Source organism: Cyrtonyx montezumae, unplaced genomic scaffold (genome assembly GCF_038088225.1).
Source record: "Cyrtonyx montezumae isolate F1298 unplaced genomic scaffold, pur_monq_1.0 scaffold_5, whole genome shotgun sequence".
NCBI classification, from domain to species: Eukaryota; Metazoa; Chordata; class Aves; order Galliformes; family Odontophoridae; genus Cyrtonyx; species Cyrtonyx montezumae.
Window position 1 is genome coordinate 2,970,833 of NW_027072056.1, and position 20,429 is coordinate 2,991,261.

The 20,429-nt window shown below is 44.2% G+C and overlaps 1 protein-coding gene across 2 annotated transcripts in view; it reads right to left on the bottom strand.

The window, feature by feature from the left end:
* Positions 1-5,105: 5,105 nt before the first annotated feature.
* The window catches only part of PPP2R3A (protein phosphatase 2 regulatory subunit B''alpha), a 36,330-nt gene continuing 21,006 nt past the window's right edge, over positions 5,106-20,429 (bottom strand). For both annotated transcript variants that reach the window (XM_065748191.1, XM_065748192.1), the window contains exons 6-13: positions 17,042-17,128; positions 14,734-14,890; positions 12,679-12,727; positions 12,025-12,114; positions 10,632-10,807; positions 9,966-10,084; positions 8,512-8,618; positions 5,106-5,451 (exon numbers count right to left, since the gene is read on the bottom strand). In XM_065748191.1, coding sequence (XP_065604263.1) covers positions 5,382-5,451; positions 8,512-8,618; positions 9,966-10,084; positions 10,632-10,807; positions 12,025-12,114; positions 12,679-12,727; positions 14,734-14,890; positions 17,042-17,128 — 855 coding nt within the window. In that variant the 3' untranslated portion in view covers positions 5,106-5,381. The remainder of the gene's footprint in view (positions 5,452-8,511; positions 8,619-9,965; positions 10,085-10,631; positions 10,808-12,024; positions 12,115-12,678; positions 12,728-14,733; positions 14,891-17,041; positions 17,129-20,429) is intronic.

Below are 20,429 nucleotides of genomic sequence, written 5' to 3' on the forward strand. Positions count from 1 at the left end.
CCTACGGTTCCCCGATCCGGTGGTTTGATCGTGACCTACTGATGTAAATCTGTTTCCCAGTCCTCCACGTGTAAGAATCGTTGCCAGAGCAGAGTCTGACGGAAGGGGAGCACAGTGCACGGCGTGGGTTGTTGCTAAATGGTTTTGCAGAGCTGTTAAGTTTTGCTGGGTCGGTGGTGCATTTCTTAGGACTTCTATTCAATTACATTCGTAGAACCTTTGCTCCACAAACGTGGGGTGCGTGGGATCCTCGTGTCTCGCTGCCGCGTTGCGCGTGGTACCGACACCGGTGGTTTAGGTCAAGTGTGTTTTGGAACTGTTGACAGGAGGGCCCTGATGGTTGATGTAACAGTGCAAATGGTAGATTCAGGTTGTTTTAAGAACGTTTCCTTTTATGCTGCCACGTTTTTGAAATGTGTATTAAAATTCCAATTGATTTAATAAATGTTAGTTTTCTAATTCTGTTTTGCAACTGCTGAGAGCATCGGTGTGGCATATTTCAAACTTGCTGTCTGAACACTAGTTCTGTTGTCTGATGTATAATTCTGTAATTGCTTCAATTAAGGTTGGTTTGGTTGCATTTTTTTTTAACCTCCTGGCTAGTTGTTCTTGAACGAGCTGAGCGACGGACAGGGTCGTAGCGTTCCTGAAAATAACTGCATTGCTTCCAGTTTGAAAAGCACTCGTTTCCATTTTAAAAAGGGAAATCAGCAGCGTGCTGGTGTGGGAGCTTCCAAGTGCTGCTTGTGGTCAAAAAAAAAAGAGTGAAGTGAAAACTCAGCCCAACGTTACGCACAGCAAGGGCTTGCTCCCTGTTGGCCGTTGGTGGAGAAGCACCGGGGATTCGCTGGCAGAGAGCCCTTGCAATGATGGCTTCAGCTGCAGCTCAGCGTGGCTGGGCTGGGCTGGCAGGGGCTCCCTGTGTGCGTCAACCTGGCCTTCCTCCTGTGGTGCCGTGCAGCAGGGGAGCTCTTCTGTGTGCTGGCACAGAGGAACCTGCCTGGAGATGTCGCTTAGGAAGTGCGTGACACTTGAGCTTCCTTCGCGGTCCACCTCAGGAAAGTGAAACTTCTGATGACATTCTGCCGTCTGCAGAACTGGATCAGAAAGAAAAGGCGTGTTTGCTGTGGTGGTCTTCCTGCCTGAAAACTGCTGCAGAGATGGAAAGAACAGCTTCTTCTGGAAGAGCTGCGCTTTGGGTTGCGTTCCGATGCGCACCGGTACTGAAGCAGTCCAGTGCTTACGGCTGTCTCAGCCTCAACATATGGAAGATGCTTTTTCAAGAAAGAGAAAACATTTAAACTTCTAATGTAAATGGGAAAGGCTCTTTCAAATGGGGAGGGCAGGTAACACGTCTTGTGCAGCTGCTGCAATTTGTGTCATGGAGTTTTCAGACAGAAGAAATGAGGCTGCCAGCTCCCCCCTCCCCAGAACCACTGTCCAATTTTGCACTGTCAGAAGGAAGCTCAGAGCTCAGCAGTGATAAGGCCGACAGTTTGGGGACAGCACTCAGAGCTGAAGTGAACAGAAACTGCACCGCCACTGCGAGACAGGTTGTACTTCCTCATCTCAGAAGTCCTTTATTTGCCAAAAAAAAAAGAAATTACAAAGTAAAAATACAAAGATAAAACCATACCAGCACAAAACGCCTCCAAACTACTTTTACAAAGGATGAGAACCTTTATTATTTAAATACTCGTCTTCTAGAACCTAGTACAGAGGGAAGGAGGTGATGTGCTTTCCTCCCAGCAGCACGTGCTCCTCACCGAGGCCGTTCTGACCACACAGAGCTGGGTGACTGATGCGGAGGTGCCACGCTCCAGAAGCAGGCAGGCATCTTTTATCTCAGCAGCTGAGCACAGTACCTCGTTCGGAGCACCTCAAGTCAGTTCCTCAAATCCTTAGCTCACGAAAGCAGGAAGGTTTTCTGCCTCGTTTCCTGCGGACTGCCATTTCTTCTTTGCTGTCCGTGTCTGTTTTGCAGCACTGCCGCGTGGTGGCAGGCCGGCAGAAGGGGAACTGTGCCAGCACCTGGGGGGGGGGGGGGGGGGACCTCGCTGGTGGAAACGTAGTGAAGGAATTACTACTGAGATTTCAAAGCAAAAGGAGAAAACGAAGCTAGTACCACCCCAGCAGTAATTGCACGCGGTTGCATTGAACCACAGCTCCTGTCTGAGTACTGCAGAGACAATAGTTGTGAATATAAAAATAATAAGGGCTTTTTTCTGAGGACGTGGGACTCGTTTTTGCTAGACAAAAGCAGACTAGAGGGAACAAACAAACACGTATTCTTTTATCATGCAAAACTGAATTTCAGTCACTTTTCCGACCATCCACTAGGAAGGGAATCCAGCTCATAACAGACTTACAATGAAAACTGCAAGGTCCGTCCTTACGAGTATGCAACACTGACAGCTGCAGGCAGAGGCACAGGTGGAGGACGTGGGTTCCCATGTGTGCTCTGTGCTGTAATTCTCAGGCTCGGGGTTTCACAGCCTCTGAAAGCGGCGCGTGCAGAGGAGCAGGCACTGTCTGCAGTCACAAGCATCCTGCTCTTCTGATGGTGCAACCAGCCCAGAAACTCCAGGAGTAAGAGTTTCCAAATTTCCCACCAGAAGGTATGATGGGGCTCAGTCACAAACGGGTGTGGAATAAATACCTCATTCACTAATTAATCTGTGATAGTTGAATTATGATTACCTGCACCCAGAAAAGTAAGAGAGAGAATGGATTTCTCTTCCAGAAAGCAAATACTACACAGTGCTCCATACAGTTTCTGTAGCTTGTTCTTGTACGTGAGGCAAAACATTTGCTCTAAGTTGTTTTTAATTAATTCTTTTTTTGTTTAATAATTACTGTTATTTCTTAGACCAGCATCACTGCGCTGCCCTGCTAGAAGGGACAAATCAAAGCACTGTACTTCGAGCAGCAGTGACCTGTTTGTAAAACAAAGAAATCCTCAGGTTTGGGGGCAAAAGTGCTCAGCAGAACAGCAGTGAGTGTCTGCCTCGCCTTATTGAGGCCGAAGCTTGAAAATGTAACAGGCCATTTTACCAGGCTCGGGATACTCCTCTTTTTTGTTCTCTTACTTATTTTTTCCAGCCTGGAATAGGTCACGTTCTTCTTTTTCCTTTGAGTAATCTTTGTCTTTGTAAAGATATAAAATTTTATCAAACTAAGAGTAAGAGGCCACTTCAGGTCCAGATAATGAAGAAAACCAATGCTTTGCCTTGGTTCTTTCAGGTGAAAGAAGTGGAAGGAGCTGTTACAATTGGCCGTTGTGCAGTTTCCATCCTATGTTCATTTTTGCAATAGTTTCCTTTTTTTCTGAATGCAGATCTTTGTGAACTATCCCAAGTAAAGCTTTTCTTTTCAGGGTTGCAGTGGTGATGGAGATGTAACTCACACATCCTGGTGGTTGAACAGAGCTGCTCTTGTGTGCTCGTGCTCATAGGGCTTATCCTGCCTCGGTCAGAGTGCCCCCCGCTTAATTCTTTTACTGCAGAATGAAAATGATCTCAAAGTGCTTTGCTAAGAATCTGGGCAGCCAGAAGTTCCACAAATATATGAAAAAAATCCAGGCTCCTGGGATGCATATATGCATCCAGATAAAAGAGCAACTTTGTTCGTGGGAAAGGGAACAGTTCTTCAAGCCCAGAGTGACTGAAAACTTCCTCCCTTTCAGACTTGCATCTTGATGAGAGAGTTACTAACCTCAGCAAGGCAGCAGTATGTCCCAGCTGGGCATCGGGAGGCAGGCGTGACACTTCAAAGGCTCCTGGAAAAGTTGAAGCCATGTTGTAGTGATCAGCCAATTTACTTGTTATTAACAGCAACACTTAGACATATCATCTAGGGGTTAATGTACCATTGGGCAGCATTTTTATGCACCAAATACGCTGCGCTAATAGAGAGCATGTGTATTCACAAGCTAGCTATGAACTGAATGGGTTCTGCCTTTAGTGCAGGCCTGGAGCTGCCTGCTTGGAGATCTGATACTGGAAGTTGTCTCACAGGGATGTCCTGAAGTCACGGGGTGATACTGGTGTGATGGGGGAACAGGGAATACAGTGCACACATAGCAATCAAGCATTATGTATTTGGGAGCGGTTACGATAGCTGAGGCATGGCAGCTGAAACCTGTCCCAGACTGGAGGGGGTAAGTACCACATTATCCACGTATCATCTGTGGTGGTGGGACTGAGGACTGCTAAGAATCACTGATGAGTCTGAGAAGTGCTTGCATCTCCTCTGTGCTGAATCACACAGCTCGTGGCTGGAGAGGAGGAACAGCTCCTGTTGTACTACCCCCAGAGGCACCAACTGTAATTCCATGGGGACAGTCCATTCAATTTTGCACTTGCAGCAAGAACTGAACAGTGGCACTGCTTCCTCTCTGAGTCTAGATCTGTTTCACGGGTGGAAAAAAAAATCAGTAATATTTGGAGGTTTTCTTTACTAGGTAAAGAATCCCTCTGTTAACAGAGATTTACCACACGGGTCAGCTTAGTCCCTTGCAGAAGCTACAGATCAGCAGTACGAGAGAAGGGAAGAGCACAGGATAGGAACAGAATTGAAGCACACAGAACCAGCAGTTCCAGCACACCAGCTGAACTGTGTATGTGTCTCTTGAAAACACACTAGAAAACATCTTCAGACAAAAAACACTAGCCTGACTGCTATTCACACAGAAGATCCTCTCACGCACAGGAGATATGCAGAAACGTTAATTATATCATCATTTCTAAGAGAAACATTACATCACCAAGTATCTTAACACATATCCATGCCAGTAAAATTTGTTTGGTATCATCGATACGAGCTTTATATCACAAAAGGGGCCCTCATTCTCCCTCTCTGCAGGCACGTTGCCTTGGTACTCGGGACGCCAGCACAACCAAGAACTGCACTGCCATCTGTGCTTAAAAAGACTTCCAGACATCGACGTTTAAATTAACTTGGCAACTTATGTCACTCCTGTTGTAAAGTCAAGGGGTCATAATGGCACAGGACGGATTGGTGACCGCTGTCCGTGTGGCATGCAGCTGTTTGTCATTAGATGCTGGCATTTATTGCACATCTGGGGACATTTATATGGCAAGATATAAAGGAAACAAGGTGCAATCACCATTTTTAATGAGGGTGCACAGTAACACATTGTAGAAAGCTATTTTAAAGAAATTATCTTATTGCAGTTACACAAGAAGAAAAAAAAAGGGGGGGGTTCAATTTACAGTGTACAAAATAAAGCACATTGCTGCAATGACAGACTTAAGAAAAATCCCTAACTGTCCCTAAGCATCTTGGGACTGACTGCTATCCAGTTTGACAGATACTGATTACACATCTTCCATTTCTCTGTGCTGAGAGATCTCAGATAACTAGTTTGGCTTGTCTCCAGTTTCAGAGGGAGATAAGACTTCATCTGTCTCATAGTCTTCTTCAAATGATCTGTAAAGATAAAAGGTGCGTCTTTAAAAGCTGTTTTTTGGTGTGAGCATTTTTCAGCTAAGTTTTCTCAGCAGCCACTAAAGCACGTGGCTAAATGTGATCACATGCACGATGTTAACCTCAGGGAGCATAACTGCAAAGCACTGAACAGGGTGCATCAGAAAGCACTAGGACAGCTGGCTCTGCTCTGTCCACTCTCATTCCTAAGTGCTGAAACAGCTTCCCACTGGTGTTCAGCACCTAAACATTTGAATACAGTTGTAGTCACAGATGTCAGTGTCTCTCAGTAGCCTCAATAAATCAGTGTAGAAATAAAGCTGCTCAGCTCCTCTAGGTTCAGGTCCTAGAGGAAATCTGGCTTGCTCAGACTTGCTCACTAACACTTGGTTTCTGAAGTATCTTTGACCTCAGGATACGCTTTGGTTCTCACAGAAAAGTCAATTGTGGCCAAGCTGTCATGTTCCTCTCCCACTTCGTTTGAAGATCCAGGTCTCTGTGTTTATGGCTTAGAGAGGTTTGTCTGCAAATTCTCCCCTCCAGCCAGTCGTGGTATTCGGGCTAGCTGGTTTCTGTGCTCTGCAGCAGAGGACAGTGCTTTGGGGGCTTTCATCCCCTTCCTGTTGCTGAGAAAGGATACATGTTAAGATCTCTGCTTTTTCCCAGCCTCAGCCCATCACAAGTTATTCTCTCAGGACTCCCAAGAAATGCAAATTCTTTAGTTCTGAAAGCAATGCCTGTTATGAAGGCAGTTTAGCAGCAGGTCTTGGCGAGCACAGGAATAGTTCCAGTTTGTTCAGTGATAAACTGCACTAGAAAAAGGATTACTCCTTTGAAACCCTGTGTGGACAGTGCCAAAAAAGAGCTGTCTGACACTTCTTGTGCTGCTTTTCCCTCTTCTAAGTCATGCACAGGCACAAGAAAGCCCCAGGAGCCATTTCTGCCTGCCAATCCATACGTCCTGCTGCAGAGAGGGTTCGGTGCCATCACATAAGCCTGTGAGACAGCAGTTTTGCTTTAAGAGCCTCAGATTCAACTAGTGCTTCCACCTTCACACAACAACGTGTGCATGCATTCACCAGGGAACAGGCTCTCTTCCTCAAAAACTCAAGCACAGCTGGATAAGCCAGAAAACGTGGCTGAGAAGTGTTCAGGTCAGCTTAAGCTTCCAGTGAAACACCACGCTCCAAATTGTTGTTTTGAGCAAAAAGACACCTTTATTTTCTCTCCGTTTTGGTGAGTGTGTTTTCCAACACAGGTCTTTTATTTACCCTAGCAGTATTTGCAGATCTCTGAAGCTGCCAGTCAGGATCAGAAGTAAACACTGTGAGATCTCCCTGCCTCCCAGCATTTCACAGACAGCACCTAACCAGCTCTCGACAGGCACAGCATCTCAGAAGTCTCTCTGTGTAGCCACTATGTCTTGGTGAGATTCCACAAGCAGTGCTCTGTCATGGGCAAGCACCCAGGTAGCCAGACACCAGCTGGTTTCAGAATCCTTCCAGTTGGAAAAGCTACGGACAGGATTAAGCCATAAACGCAGTGCACAATGCCATACTAATTCATCTGCTGAACGATGGTTATATTCAAATGTATTCAGACAAATTTCAGATTCTGCCAGCTAACTTTGCTAAAAAATCATCTGCTCCTTCATAGAGCTCATAAATCACCTTCATTCTGTCCCACTCTGTCCCCACCCACAAAGGACAGAAGAAATGACAAACACACCAAAACTCCATGCTTCTTTCTAGCAAATTTGTCTGGGCATCCAGCTCTTTGTTTTTCTTTTTCCCTTCCTTTTTTCCTTCGCAGTCTGTTGCTATGCTCCACAAATGAGATCCAATGCTGCTGCCATGACTACAGAGCTTTTCAGGGGCTCTTAAAAGCAAGCAGCAAGGTTGCTGACATGCTCTGTGGAGGAAGACACAGAGCTGTTTCAGACGGACTTCAAAGATCTGACACCACCTGACAGTTCAGTTCTTGGTGAATTTGGTGATCCACGGTCCTGTAAAGCTTCTGTGGTAGATTCCTATTTCTTTTCTGTACTGAGCACACAGGTCTTGCAGAGAGGATGCAGTTTTATCTTCCATCCTGCGTTACGTCATCTTTCATTATGGAAGCCACAAGGCAGCTCAGAGGAGATGAAGGAGCAGCTTATGAAAGGGAAATGCAGCTCTCCACAGCTTTGTAAATCCCAGTGGCTAATTAGTGGCTACTACTGTTATCCGAGCAATTTCCACTGTGGAAAGTTTTGAAAACGATGCAGTCATCTCAGGACTCTTATTTCAATGGCTCTAGAAATCCTGAATCATGCAAGAGTAACACTGAGTAAGAGCATGACACAGTTGTTTAGATGTGTCTTACAGTAACCATCACAAGAGCCCTGGAGAAGTATCCTCAAGAAGTTATGACCCCAGCCCCACACACAGCAAGTCTGCACTGGGAGCTTCTGTGGAAAGCCCTTGCACACAGAGCATTCCTGGACCCACTGCTCTGCCTACATTCACTGCCTCTAAGGATAGCTGGACTACCTATCCATATACAATTCTACACACGTTTGCAAATATTAGTGCACGTATTGCAGAAACAGTTTTAAATTAAAAGTCTACGCAAAATTAGTAAAAGAATTGTAATTTTGAAGCGGGTTATGAAGAGCAAAGACTAACAGGCATCAAGTCGGGCAGAAAGTGAAGTTATTCTGGCTAAAACAAAGTCTCCACTAGTATCACAAATGTAACAGCTCCAGCTTCTGCTCCGTAACAGCACAACACAATTAATAAATGGCCAGGAATAGCAAAAGTCATTTGAGATCTTTCTGGTACCATCACGATAAGAAAAATGTTTTTTTCCTTTTTGTCAGCTGTCTGCATTACCTGCAGCATGTGTAGCTAATTTAAATGGTTGACAACAAAGAATTCAGAAGATCCCTTGTGACAAAACTACCAACAGAGCCGTTTGGAGCAACCACTTCAGGCCATGCTCACCATGCTCTGATGCTGAGAGTCCAGGCCTCAGCCAGAGCTACAGAGTGTGTCTCCAGGGCAGTGCAACACCTCTGCTTACCCTTCTTGGAGCTGTTCGTTCCCAGACTCCTCAGCCACGAGAATCTCGTACTCTTCAGCAGCATACCTGTCCCAGTCAGAAGGTTCAGGGCCATCATTTTCGAAATCCTAAAGAGACCAGACAGTCAAGCACCTCTTTACAACTGGGTTTACAATAGGCCTCGTGTCCTGTGACTCTGTGCACACGTCAACAACCAGTTCTAGGAACAGTCAGCAACACTACTGAAACAGTCAAAAAATGTGTTAATTGAAAGTTAACCTTCAACTAACACACGTGTGTAACTGATAATGAAACAGAGTACACACAGACTATGAAACTCAGTGTGCGACCTGACAACAAGCCAGTCCCTCCAGTTCAGAACTGCTGAATAACTGGCAGCCCTGCCCACAGGAGGGGCATTGGATCTGGATGACCCTTCAGGTCCATTCCAACCCAAGGTGTTCTACAGTAGCTGCGTATTTTCTCTAGTTCAGAAAGCCACGAATCTTCACGGTTTGCAACTGGTTAAAGGACTTAATTTAAAAACCTTAATTAATTGTTAATTGTAGTTGATCTTAACAGTTTGCTAAGTGGGGAAAATTTGCAAGGTTACAAAATATCATCTCCATGAGCAGATGGCCCTCTGTCGTTCAGTAAATAAGATGAGGGAAGATAGGAGCAGGCAGGTGGGGCCAGGGAGGATAACCTAGGATGATGGTTAAAAACTAAAAACAAAACCAAAAAATTAGACTATTAAATAGGTGGTTCTGGATCTGGATATACTTAAGCCTAGAAGCATGGAACTGCAAAGCTCCTTGCCCATGTTATGCAGGAACAAGCTGGGAAGGAACCAGAGCTGATTTTGGCATCCCCATCACTTTACTGTGCTTGTGACTGTATTAAAGCCTCCTGGGAGACAGTTTTTAAGCTACAGTCACATCTGTTTTCAGTGGATGTGCAAGGGGAAGCAGAGGTGAGGGACTTCACACCAACAAGTGACAAAGCTCAGGCCTCAGAGCACCCTGCAGATAGACCAAAAGGAATTGCAGAAGCGACAACCTTTTACATGTTTTTTGGCTGGGGAATGATGATGGTGTCACAGGCACAACCTGATGAATCACTGGCAACTCAGCTGCTGTAGGTCATTCTCTCTAGGATCACACTCTGCACCACCAGTGCTGGTGCAGTAGGATCAGCTAAGGCAATCACATCTTACAACTGCGGAATGGTTTGGGTTGGAAGGCACCCAGGACACCTCCCAGCTTCTGGACAAGTCTGGGTCTGTTAGGAGGTCTGATCAGGGAAACCCACAAGGACAGAAGGTTCACAAATTATTTAGGCAACCTGTTCCAGCATTTGACTGCTCTAAGTGTGAAAAAAGTTTCTTTATATTCAGTTGGATTTTCCCTTTATCCAGTTTAACTCCAAAGATGAGTTTGAGAAGGCCTGTATTTAGGAACAGAAGTGATTTATACCTTTTGCACTGCAAAGGGATCTCTCTGTTCATTGTCCAGGTATTTCTCTAAATTGAAGAATGTGTTATAGAATACATGAGCCATTCTGCATCTCTTCAAGTCTCGCAGGGTTACTCGTCCTGCAGAAAAACAAACACCACACACATGATACTGTGCTATTAAGTTTTTCCTGAATGAGAAACTGGACCTGTTCTGGTCAGTTCTAAGGAAGTTTTGTTGCCCCAGTATGCTACAATACTGCAAAATCTCTTCCCAACCCTGTCAACAATTTTAACATTATTCAATAAATCGGTGTGTATTAGTTCTAAACTTCACATCCATCTGGAGGTAATATGGAGGTCTTTCATATTTATGTGAAATGTCCAAGAATGTGAAGGGGGATGGTAGTTTCACATCTAGGCTGTCAATATGTTCCACAGCTGGACCATACAAGACTTGCTGCTCCAGTGCCAGCAAGTTCATTCACAAGGTCTTTTAAGATTTTCAGACTTCTTTATGTATAAAATTATGCTGCAACAGCCATAATGTTACTGCTACTTTGTACAGTAATTCCAGACCCGTGGTTCTAACACAAGACTCTACCCACAAATATGTTTCAGGGTAACATTACTTTCTCAATCCACCACAGATCAAAGAGCAAGGAAGCTCCCATTGAACAGAACTTACCTTCTCTCTCTGGCTTAACGAGATCAAGCATCTGACACAGCAAGTCCTGAAATGGCAGTGGTTCTATGCCCATCACTTCCATCCGTTCACACTGCTCCTCATAGAAGTATTCCAGTTCATACATGGACAGCACCCCATCCCCATCCAGGTCCATGCACCGAAACCAGTACTCAATGCTAGAAAAAGAAACACGATTAGTGAAAGCACAGTGACTGCAATAGAGAATCCATACAGCAGAGTGCAGCAATGCACACTCCCCTTCCCCAGTCCTCTAACGCTCCTCTTTTGCCCAAAGGCTGGCATAAATCTAAAATACCCTTTGGAAAGGATTGGGGCACAGACCAATGCTCATGAGCACCACCTGTTGGTTCTCTTTCAGGTGATCTGTGAGCACAGCCACTCTCATGAGCTGTTTCACCAGGCAGCTGCAGCAAGCCCCTGCTGTGCAGCAGGTCAGTTGTCTCACACAGGCTATGGTGCCCCATTCAGCAGCAGAAGGTGGTCAGATACAACCAACTCCGAATCCAGGACACCAGCTATCCCTGAATGACCCATATTCCTTTATATGAAAGGCAGTGTTTTAAGGCAGCTGCACTCTACATTCTAATAATCACATGCAGATCTAGCTCTGTTCTGCACAGTTGTCTCCCACTGGCTGCACAAATCAGACAGGTGGGTATGTTTTACTAAGTGACACAGTTTCCCTACAAACTCTTCTTAGGAACTTGGTATATACATTACACCTGCTGCAAACATCTCATGGGTTTACTCCAAAGCCAGAGGGAGGCCAGGAAAGTGACTGCAGCCCCTGCTACTGCTACCACAACTCACACTGAAGTGCACCCCCGCCCTCACAGCATGGTTGAGCTATCAGCTCACGTGGCACAGAGCTCAGCCATGAGCTGAACTCTGCTCACTACGAAGGAGTTTGGTGCTGACAGATGGTATCTACAGCTGCCTCTGTATAAAGGGTCAGGGACTGCCCTTGCAAGAAGTCATCATCTGGTCTGCAGTCAATGAGATCAAGACCTATGGGGAAGCATGAAGGAGACAAGGGGGAAAACAAACAAATTCTGATTTTCTTGCAGCTCACTACTGCTCTCCAAGCAGTTTCTCACAGAGAACTAGCACTCACCTCATGAGCATGTGGTGTAACCAAAGTGACTGATGGCTACCCAAGACACTTAACATCCGAAGAAAACTCTGCTTCTAAGCAATTTCTCCCCAAGAAAGGAAAATTATTTGACGAAGTATCAACAGTAAGTTGTCTTCTTCCTAATAATTGTGGAAACTCAAGCTGCTGTCTGTTAGGGAAAGCGATAGGTCCCAGAAGTTTCTAAAATCCTATCTGCTCATCTTACTACTTTTCCTATAACACAGAAATCAGGCAAACCTTGTAGCATTCCTTTTGTCTTCCTCTGAAATCAGCAGCCACACAAAATCAGCATAACTCATGCGGCCTTCCTTCTGAACTTCATTTCCTCTGGAAAACACATCCAGAAAAAGCAGGCTTCTTAATACTCAGAATGTTATCAACATCATTTTTAAAAAGCCCCAAATCACTTTGAAGAGAAACTGGAAACATGATCTCCCACTTAGCTCCTACTCTCTGCACTTTCTAGCAACAATCTGTCTGCCCTTCCTCCCAAGCACAGTGTTTGCTGCCTGGCTGTCACCACAGAGCTGAGGCTCACCTGCCAAGTATCCTCCTACAGCAAGTGCTGGGATGGGTTATTTTTCCAAGGCTTTGCATCAGTGCTCTCCAGCTATCCCTGTGCCACTGCTGGTCAAAAATACAGTAGTGTCTTCGTGTTCCCACTTGCTATCCGCAGTTCTAAAATATATTCTGCTATGTGTTCTACATAGATATACTTAAGTGGTCAGCCTACTTATTTTTATTTGCTTTCTAAAGATACCCAGAAGTCCCACACAATTTTCAGGCAGCTTCAATTGAAGCTTCACGTTGGAAACCACACTGATCAGTGGGAATTTCTCATCAGCCCGACAGAAATTCACTTCCATTCCCAGCCACCATGCTATTCCTCACCTCACCACGGCACCGCTGAATATTCGCTCAATAATCCTGCTTGACAGAGCTGGAAATAAAGAAAACAGATAAATGAAGCAACAAGACACTGGAATAACAACATTCAGTTGTTTAAAGTGAAATCATACAAAGTCATTTCCCATCACTAAAACAAAGCTCTACCTGTGCTGCCTGCCTGGACACTTCACTGATCTCTGTCTAACGTAACTTAGTGAAACACAAAGATATTCCTGTCTCTGTATCCTACCAAACACTATTATTAACTCACAAATACAGCAACCATGTGTGATTGCTGCATATTGGGCAGTGTTGCTCCTAGTCTGCTGCAGGAAGGCTAATAGAAAGAGACTACTTCAATGTGTACTGCAAAGGAAATTCAGCTATCAAGCAAAAATCATGTATCAAATCCATACAAAAACATTTATAAGCAACACACGAAGTGCTGCAATCCCCTGCTTCAGTGAAGGACAACGGAAAACAAACATTATTTCAAGCAAGTAGAAGGGCTCTGGCAGTCAGGAAATGTGTGGGGCTGGTTGCTATGGTAGAGACACACCAACCAAGCAACAAGCACCACTCCTGAGGAGGACTTCCACACTGACATCACACTGCAGACCACTGAGACACTTCCTTTAGACCTGCTGCTGCACCACTGCCCTGAAAACATCTCCCCTTCACCCTGCCCAGAGCACCCCTTCCCTCTTCAGCCCCCCAGCACTCAGTGCTCTCAAGCTTCCTGTGTAACAGGTGCTCCCCTCCCGCACTCCCCCCTCCCAAGAGGAACAAAGCCACCCATATAACCTACCTGAAGTTAGGCACTCCTCATCCTCAGCCCATCTAGGCCCCTCAGCAACTTCCTGACCCACAGCAACTGCCATACTCACCCAGAACCCCCAGTGCCTTCCCATAAACACTTCTACACCAAGGACATGGGCCACCACAACACACACACATCTACACCATTGTCATTCTCACTCTCCCTTCCTCCTTTCTTACTTCAGCCCGCTAGGACCTTGGCCCCTACAGAATGCTGTGTCCCCTCCAGATCTCCAGCAATCCCTGATGATCTGCCATACCCCCAGACCTCTGTAGCTCTATGCACTGGAACACCTTTCACCTCTCCCAGCACCTCCAAATCATATTATATCCAAATATCTAATTTTCCAAGCCTAATTCTCTGTCCTAGTACTGCTTTCCTAAGAAGCACGGCAAACACACAGAAGAGTTCAAGACAGCTTTACCTTCAAAGTTAAAACATGCTGCTGAAGCTCTTGTCCAAGACACTATGTCATGAGTCTGAACTGTGAGTGCATGGGCATATCACCCTCCAAGAACACAGATAATCTTAATCACAGCCCACCTAACTGCGTGCCCCCATCCAGCCCAGCAAACAAACCATACAGAACAGCTCACACATACAGTGACTATTTTCTAGCATCCTTTCCCAGCCTTCAACAACTTGCAGAGCAAGGGCTTCCTGAGCCAGAGGAATTGCTTTTGGATTATTCATCCCTGTGTGGATTTTTGTTCCATTAATTTCTCCGTGGCACTTGAACCTTAAAAACTTTTAGGATCTGCTCAACTTGTGGCAAAAAGTTCCAGAATGAACTCAAAAGATAATCCCCAGAGTGCATTTGCAAACCAAAATTCATCGACCTTCGAGGGACTCTGAAACTTCTCTCACACAACAAGACTGCAACTTGGCAATCTTTGAAGTTCACAGAGTCTTGCCCTTCTCGTTCATACTTCAACTACCTGCAAAACCCTCAGCAAAAAAAAAAAAAGCTAGTCTGAAGGCATTGTTAGCTTGTTCTTCTGGCAGCGATCCACATATGAACTGAAGCTACTCATGAGGAAAACAACATCTGCTGCATTTCTCTGTGTCTAAGCCTCTAAAGCAGGTCTGTAAATCAGCATTTGCTACGAGATGGATGGCTCCATTTAATTTTTTTTTTGAGGTGTCAAATTAACTCAAGCTAGGCTCTACACTTTTTATTGAGAGCGCTCTATTTTCAGCAACCACTTTCCTCCCACCATAGCTCTCAGGCAGCATACCTTGATCACTGTACCTAGCCAGATCCTTCTGGCTGATATAAAGGTCATGGTCAGTGTCCAGCTCCCAGAATTTACAGTATATAACATAGAAGTGCTCATAGGAGAAATAATCTGTGATTTGATTTATGTCATCTTCTTCTTCCAGGAGAGCAAGAGTCTGAAACAGTACAAATTAAGTGGGAAGTTAAACCTAGACAAAGAGGCAACATAACAACTCAAATCCTCCAACCACTATGGAAGCTGGGCAAACACAGCTCTGACAGCTAACCCAAAACGTCGCCCTTCCTCACTATAGGAGATGTTGCTCTTGCATTCAATATTTAACAGGCAGTTATAAAGCATCTGGCTTGGACATCTTGGTTAGCATATGTGCACAATACTTTTGCCAATCCTGTGTAAGATTCCTGCTCATTTTCAGCAATAGTGAAGAGTCATGCAGAGCTACAAGACAACTGCTGCCTCAGCTGGGATCCATTATTTGTGAACCATCTCTGACCTGCACCCGAGGCTCCTAGAGCCATTCACCACAACAAATCCACAGGAACTGAGATGTATCTTGACACTACACACATTCTTGCTTGGCTCCTGAAGCATAAGATCAAGTCTCATTCCATACTCATGCCTGGACTGGGGAAGGAGCGATCCCAGGCAAATCAAACCTATCACATTGATTTTCCTGGGCTGCTGCTGCCAGGAATCAGTCTAGTTTAACTGGGAGGCTCGGGGAGACTTTCAGCCATGACTTCTGTTGCCACAACCCATTAAGAAATGTTTAGTGACAACAATTCCACTTTACAGCCACCTCTGTCCTTCCCTCCAGTGGCAGAGGGTATCACACCTTTATCCCCATCTGCCTTTCCCCGAGCGCTGCAGAGGACAGCAGATAGCTTTCTCAATCTGAAGAATCAAATTAAATGAGCTATGGGTTTTCTCCTCCTCTGCCCTCACAGACCCTCAGAAGGGAGTCGTTCCAGGGAGCTGTGTCCCTAAGGCAGCAGGCCTAGTGGCCCTTCTACTAAGAAGCACAAAAATAAACACACTGATAGTTCACTGTTCTCTCTCCATCATCTCCATATCCCAGGAAGCCAACTGAGCCAGCACAAACCTTGCACAACCTATTAACCATCAGATTCAGTAAAATTTCAGACAGGGAAGTAGGGCAGCATCACCAGGCCTAACAAACTATTCTCATTTTCTGACATTTAAGTTTAGGATCTCTGAGCTTCTTCAAATTCTTCTTAAAGCTCCCTATACCTTTGCAAACAATAAACACTTGAGGAAATATTTCAATAACTGTTTTTTTTTTTAATTTATAGCTCCTATCAGAATATGCCATGTACACTTTTGTCCAAGCAAGTCATGGTCCCCAAGCTGAACTTCCCTGCTGGAGTAGGTAAAAAATCAGAGTCACTTATACAGGGAGAAAGAGGTGAATACAATAAGGGGAAAAAAAATGAGCGAATAAAGATAGACTATAAATTGGAAGGATTTGTTAATAGGGTAGAGAGAGGGAGGATTGGTCTGGCATGAGAGAATCCAAGAGAGCACTGATCATCAGCTGATGTGATGAGTGCAGCAGAAGAAAGGAGGAACATGTATTCATGCTTGAGTCTCTTGAGAAAGGGATGCAGCAGGGAAATCTCACCACATTAACTGACTTATCACCTTGACCTTTCAGTCTAAAGGCTTCTGGATTTTTAGGCTGGGACGGAATCAAGAAGTCTCAGTCTTAATCTGGTGCTCTTTTGGGTAAAATATACCATGAATAGAGATCTTTATCCCAAAACATCCACCCAACATTCCCTCCTCTGATATACCACAGGAATTGTAACAAGTGCTAAACTCAATTTCTCCAGAGATGTTTACTGGACAATTAGAAATCATTACAAATTAGGCAGTGCATCCCGAGATGCTCTGTCTTGCGACTGAGAACTGTCTGGGAGAAACTGGCAGTGCTACTCAGCACATATCACAGTCAATCCACCAGCTACTCTTGGCTGCTTAGTGAACCACTTATCATAGGTGCGCTGTGTCTCTTGCTTCCCCTGCACTTTAGCTAGCCAGGAGCTACGAGCCTACCTGCCAGATGCACCCCTTCAACTTCTATCCACTGCACTCTTGGCTGCTCTGGTCCTTGGTCTTCTCACACCTTGACTCCAAATCACCTCCTTCACCAGTTCTGGCCCTATCCTGGCACTGAGCTGGGTTACTGGATGCTGAGTTTCCCTTACTACAGTCCCACTGAATAGCACACAGGAATAAAGGAATCAATGCAATCTATATCCTGTTCAGGTAGAAACCAACATACTTGCAAGAAGTTGCTTTTCCTCAGCTCTGTCAGAGTGATCTTCCCAGACCAGGATCGATTGACTGTGTAGAATATTCTTTGTATAACCTGCAAGACAAACACTTCCTTTTAAGCCAACTCCTTGAAACTATCAGTTAGGGAACTGAAATGGAGTAACTGTATTTGGATTATTCACTCATCCCACGGAGACTTGTTACTGAAAACTTTTGCTGTTGTTCACGCTATTATCCTTAATTACTATGGAGTCTGAAAGCAACATTTGTTTCTGAAATAATATTATCCATTCCACTCTGCAACTATTTTCACAGCTCTTAATTAATCTTTGAGGAAGTAGATTTATCATTTATGTCAAGTAATAAGTTCAAAGTGCTGACAAATCACTCCATGGTTTTTGGGCTTCAGGCACTGCAGCTCACAAGGACCTCAACTGATAGTGTTCTGCACTACTGAAAAAAGAAACCAGGACTTTAGAAGAGGAAATAGGACATGCAAATGAAATTCACAGGTGTCATCTGACCTATTGTGTCTGTAACAGTGCCTCGCCTTCTTGGTGGCTCCACTAAAAATAATCGGCAGAGATTATCTGTCTGCATTTGTCTCAGGGATGTGTTTACTTCATTCATCTCCTTTATTGATCTGCTTCTCATGGAAGGGAAATAAAAGCATGGTGGAGAAAGCACACACTTCTGAGAATTCAGGAGGAACAGTACACAGTATGAGAAAGAGTGCTCACAAGTACCTAAAAAAGCAGGCTGAACTATTTATTTCTAGCCCACTCCTTTTTAGAGCACCGAGCATTGCAGGGTGGGGAAAATGCAAGAGCGTGATCAAGCGCGTGCAAGAATAAACTTGACAACATGAACAAGAATAATATCACTAACACAACACCTTCAACATGAGAAATTAGAACTGCAATTAATGACCATCAGTACTGAGGCCCTACAGAACATAATTCTTGTAAATGAAATTTAATACAAACAAACTGCTGATGTCTCTGACACGCTGACACATTAGCCTAGGATTTCAGTAAATCTTAACAGAACACACTACTCCAACGCAGAAGCCAACTTTACAAAACATGACATTGTAAGGATACAGATAAGATTGGGATGGGTCACTCTGAGCCTGAAGTGCAGCTTCAAGTGGGCAAGCACCATTTAAGGACCATGCTTTGACTCAGTCTCACAAGGGCAGGCTTCTTAGTCCAGAACAGATTTGGAAACAAGTATGAGATCATTGCTAACAGTCTGCTTTGGATACAAAAAGCCGGGAGACAATAAATGCTGATGAGTCCAGATAGTTTTGGGAGCAACAGGAATGATTTGAGGACTCAATATTTACCCCAGAAAGAGAGAAGAGTCAACTCAGCTTAATATGATACCTACTGATGACTATCCCACTCCTTAGAAGCCTACAGGGGGACATGCAGGACTGCAGAAGGACCTTCTGTATCTTGAAGTACATCTAGAGAATTCTGTTGTTGTTTTTCACTGCCAGTTAATAACTGCTGGGACAACTTGCAGAGAGACACTGTGGGCTCTATGGCTCCATACATCAATCAAGGACACGTCTGTTTGTTTGAAGTTGTGCATTAATTCAATCAAAAAGAAAATATAACCTAACTATAGCAGTCTCCGAGCAATGTTTTGTGGTCTGTGTAATGCCAGAGGTCAGCTTAGGTAATCACAATGGTGTTTTCTGGTCTTAAACAATTCAAAGCTGTCTCTTCCTTCTTCAGTGCTGCTGGCAACCGCTGCCATTCTGGATTATTTTTGAACTTTGTTTGGCCTTTGCTTCCAGGTTGCCAGCCAGTTCAGAGACTGAAGTGTCTCACTTCATGCACAACCCATGTATTACCACACCTGTCAACTCTACCAATTCACAAAAATACAGCCTTTTCACAGCATTCCAAGGACAACAACACAAGAACCTCAAGATAGTAAAAGAACCCCTAACTAGCAATCTTTTTCTTTTCCTCTGCCTGCTGGGTAACAGAAGACAACAACAACACATCCTCCTTAGTGACTCTAAGAAACTGTTCCTCTGTGAGATCATATCTCACCAGCTGTAAAAATAAGGCATACAGAGGAAAGATGGAATCTCTTTTCACCTCCTCTTTACTGTATTCAGTCACTCAGTGAAAGCTTTATTATTCATACAGTGGTAGAGTTTCAGTGAGTAGTAAACTGTGTGTGTACATATATATATATATATATACACATACACACACACACACACAAAGTGCCTCCACTTCTTTCTTTTCCAGGTTACAAAGACATAAGCCATCAAAAAAGCATTTGGGAAATATCTTAGGACATTATAATACAGCTGAGATGATTTGCAGCATTCAAACAACAGCCAGTGTCTACTGTAACAGAAAAATTAATTCCTGTGGCCCCTGCTTTGTGTTTCTCAATTATAGCACCTGCTGCATGTTCACATCTGCACTGTAAGCTTAGAAACTAAATAAGTAACTGGCCTCAGGCCCAAGCTGCGACAAGCACTTCTGCTCAGCAGCTACAACCTTGTAAGCTGCAACTCTGGCTCCCTTCTTCTTGGCATGGAAGCCTGTTTATTCTGAATTCAGCACATGAGCCTTTGGAAGGGGGAGGCTCCTTCCTTATTTGCCTAATAACATCACGCAGTCTACGTCCAGGTCCAAAACTATTGATGGGTTAGTTTGAGATCTTTTCCCAATATCCCCACAAAAGAAGAAAAACAATACAATTTCTGGAAAAGAAAAAGAAAAAAAGAAAAGAAGAAACCAAATCTTTATTAAATCCTGCAGACCATCTTCATTTTCCACATTCACATGGCTAATTCAGTAATGTTTTTCAACAAGCAGTAAGTTTTGCTAAGTTGTTTTCAGTTGACTCAGCTTTTTAACAACAGCATGCAGTGCTAACACTCAGCTTTCTCCACACACTCTGGAAGAAGTCATGTTAAACATCTCATGATATCCTGCATCATCATCATCAGTTTCAGGAGTTTCCCTCTGTTAAAAGAAACAAGTAGTTTAGTATACTTTAGAAACAAATAGTTTGGCAATACAGCTGTTTAAATACACTGATGCAGATTACAGTAAAGTATCCAAAAGGCATGTCTAAAAGGTGCAGAAGGAAGTAAAAAAACATAACAAATCATGCAAACACGTCTGCTGTTAACTTACTCTCCAGGTGACTTCAACCAAGTGATGCTGTATGCAGTAATGAACACAAAATCCAGTGTCTCTTTAAGGCCCTCATCTGTAATACAATAATAGAATATAACTCCTGCTCTTGCAGCAGATACAGTACTGTCACTAAAAATAAGTACAAGGCACTCTACCTTGAAGGGATTGAAAGTGTCCAGGCAGTCTTGAAATTCAAGGAGAAAGACGTTTCCTTCA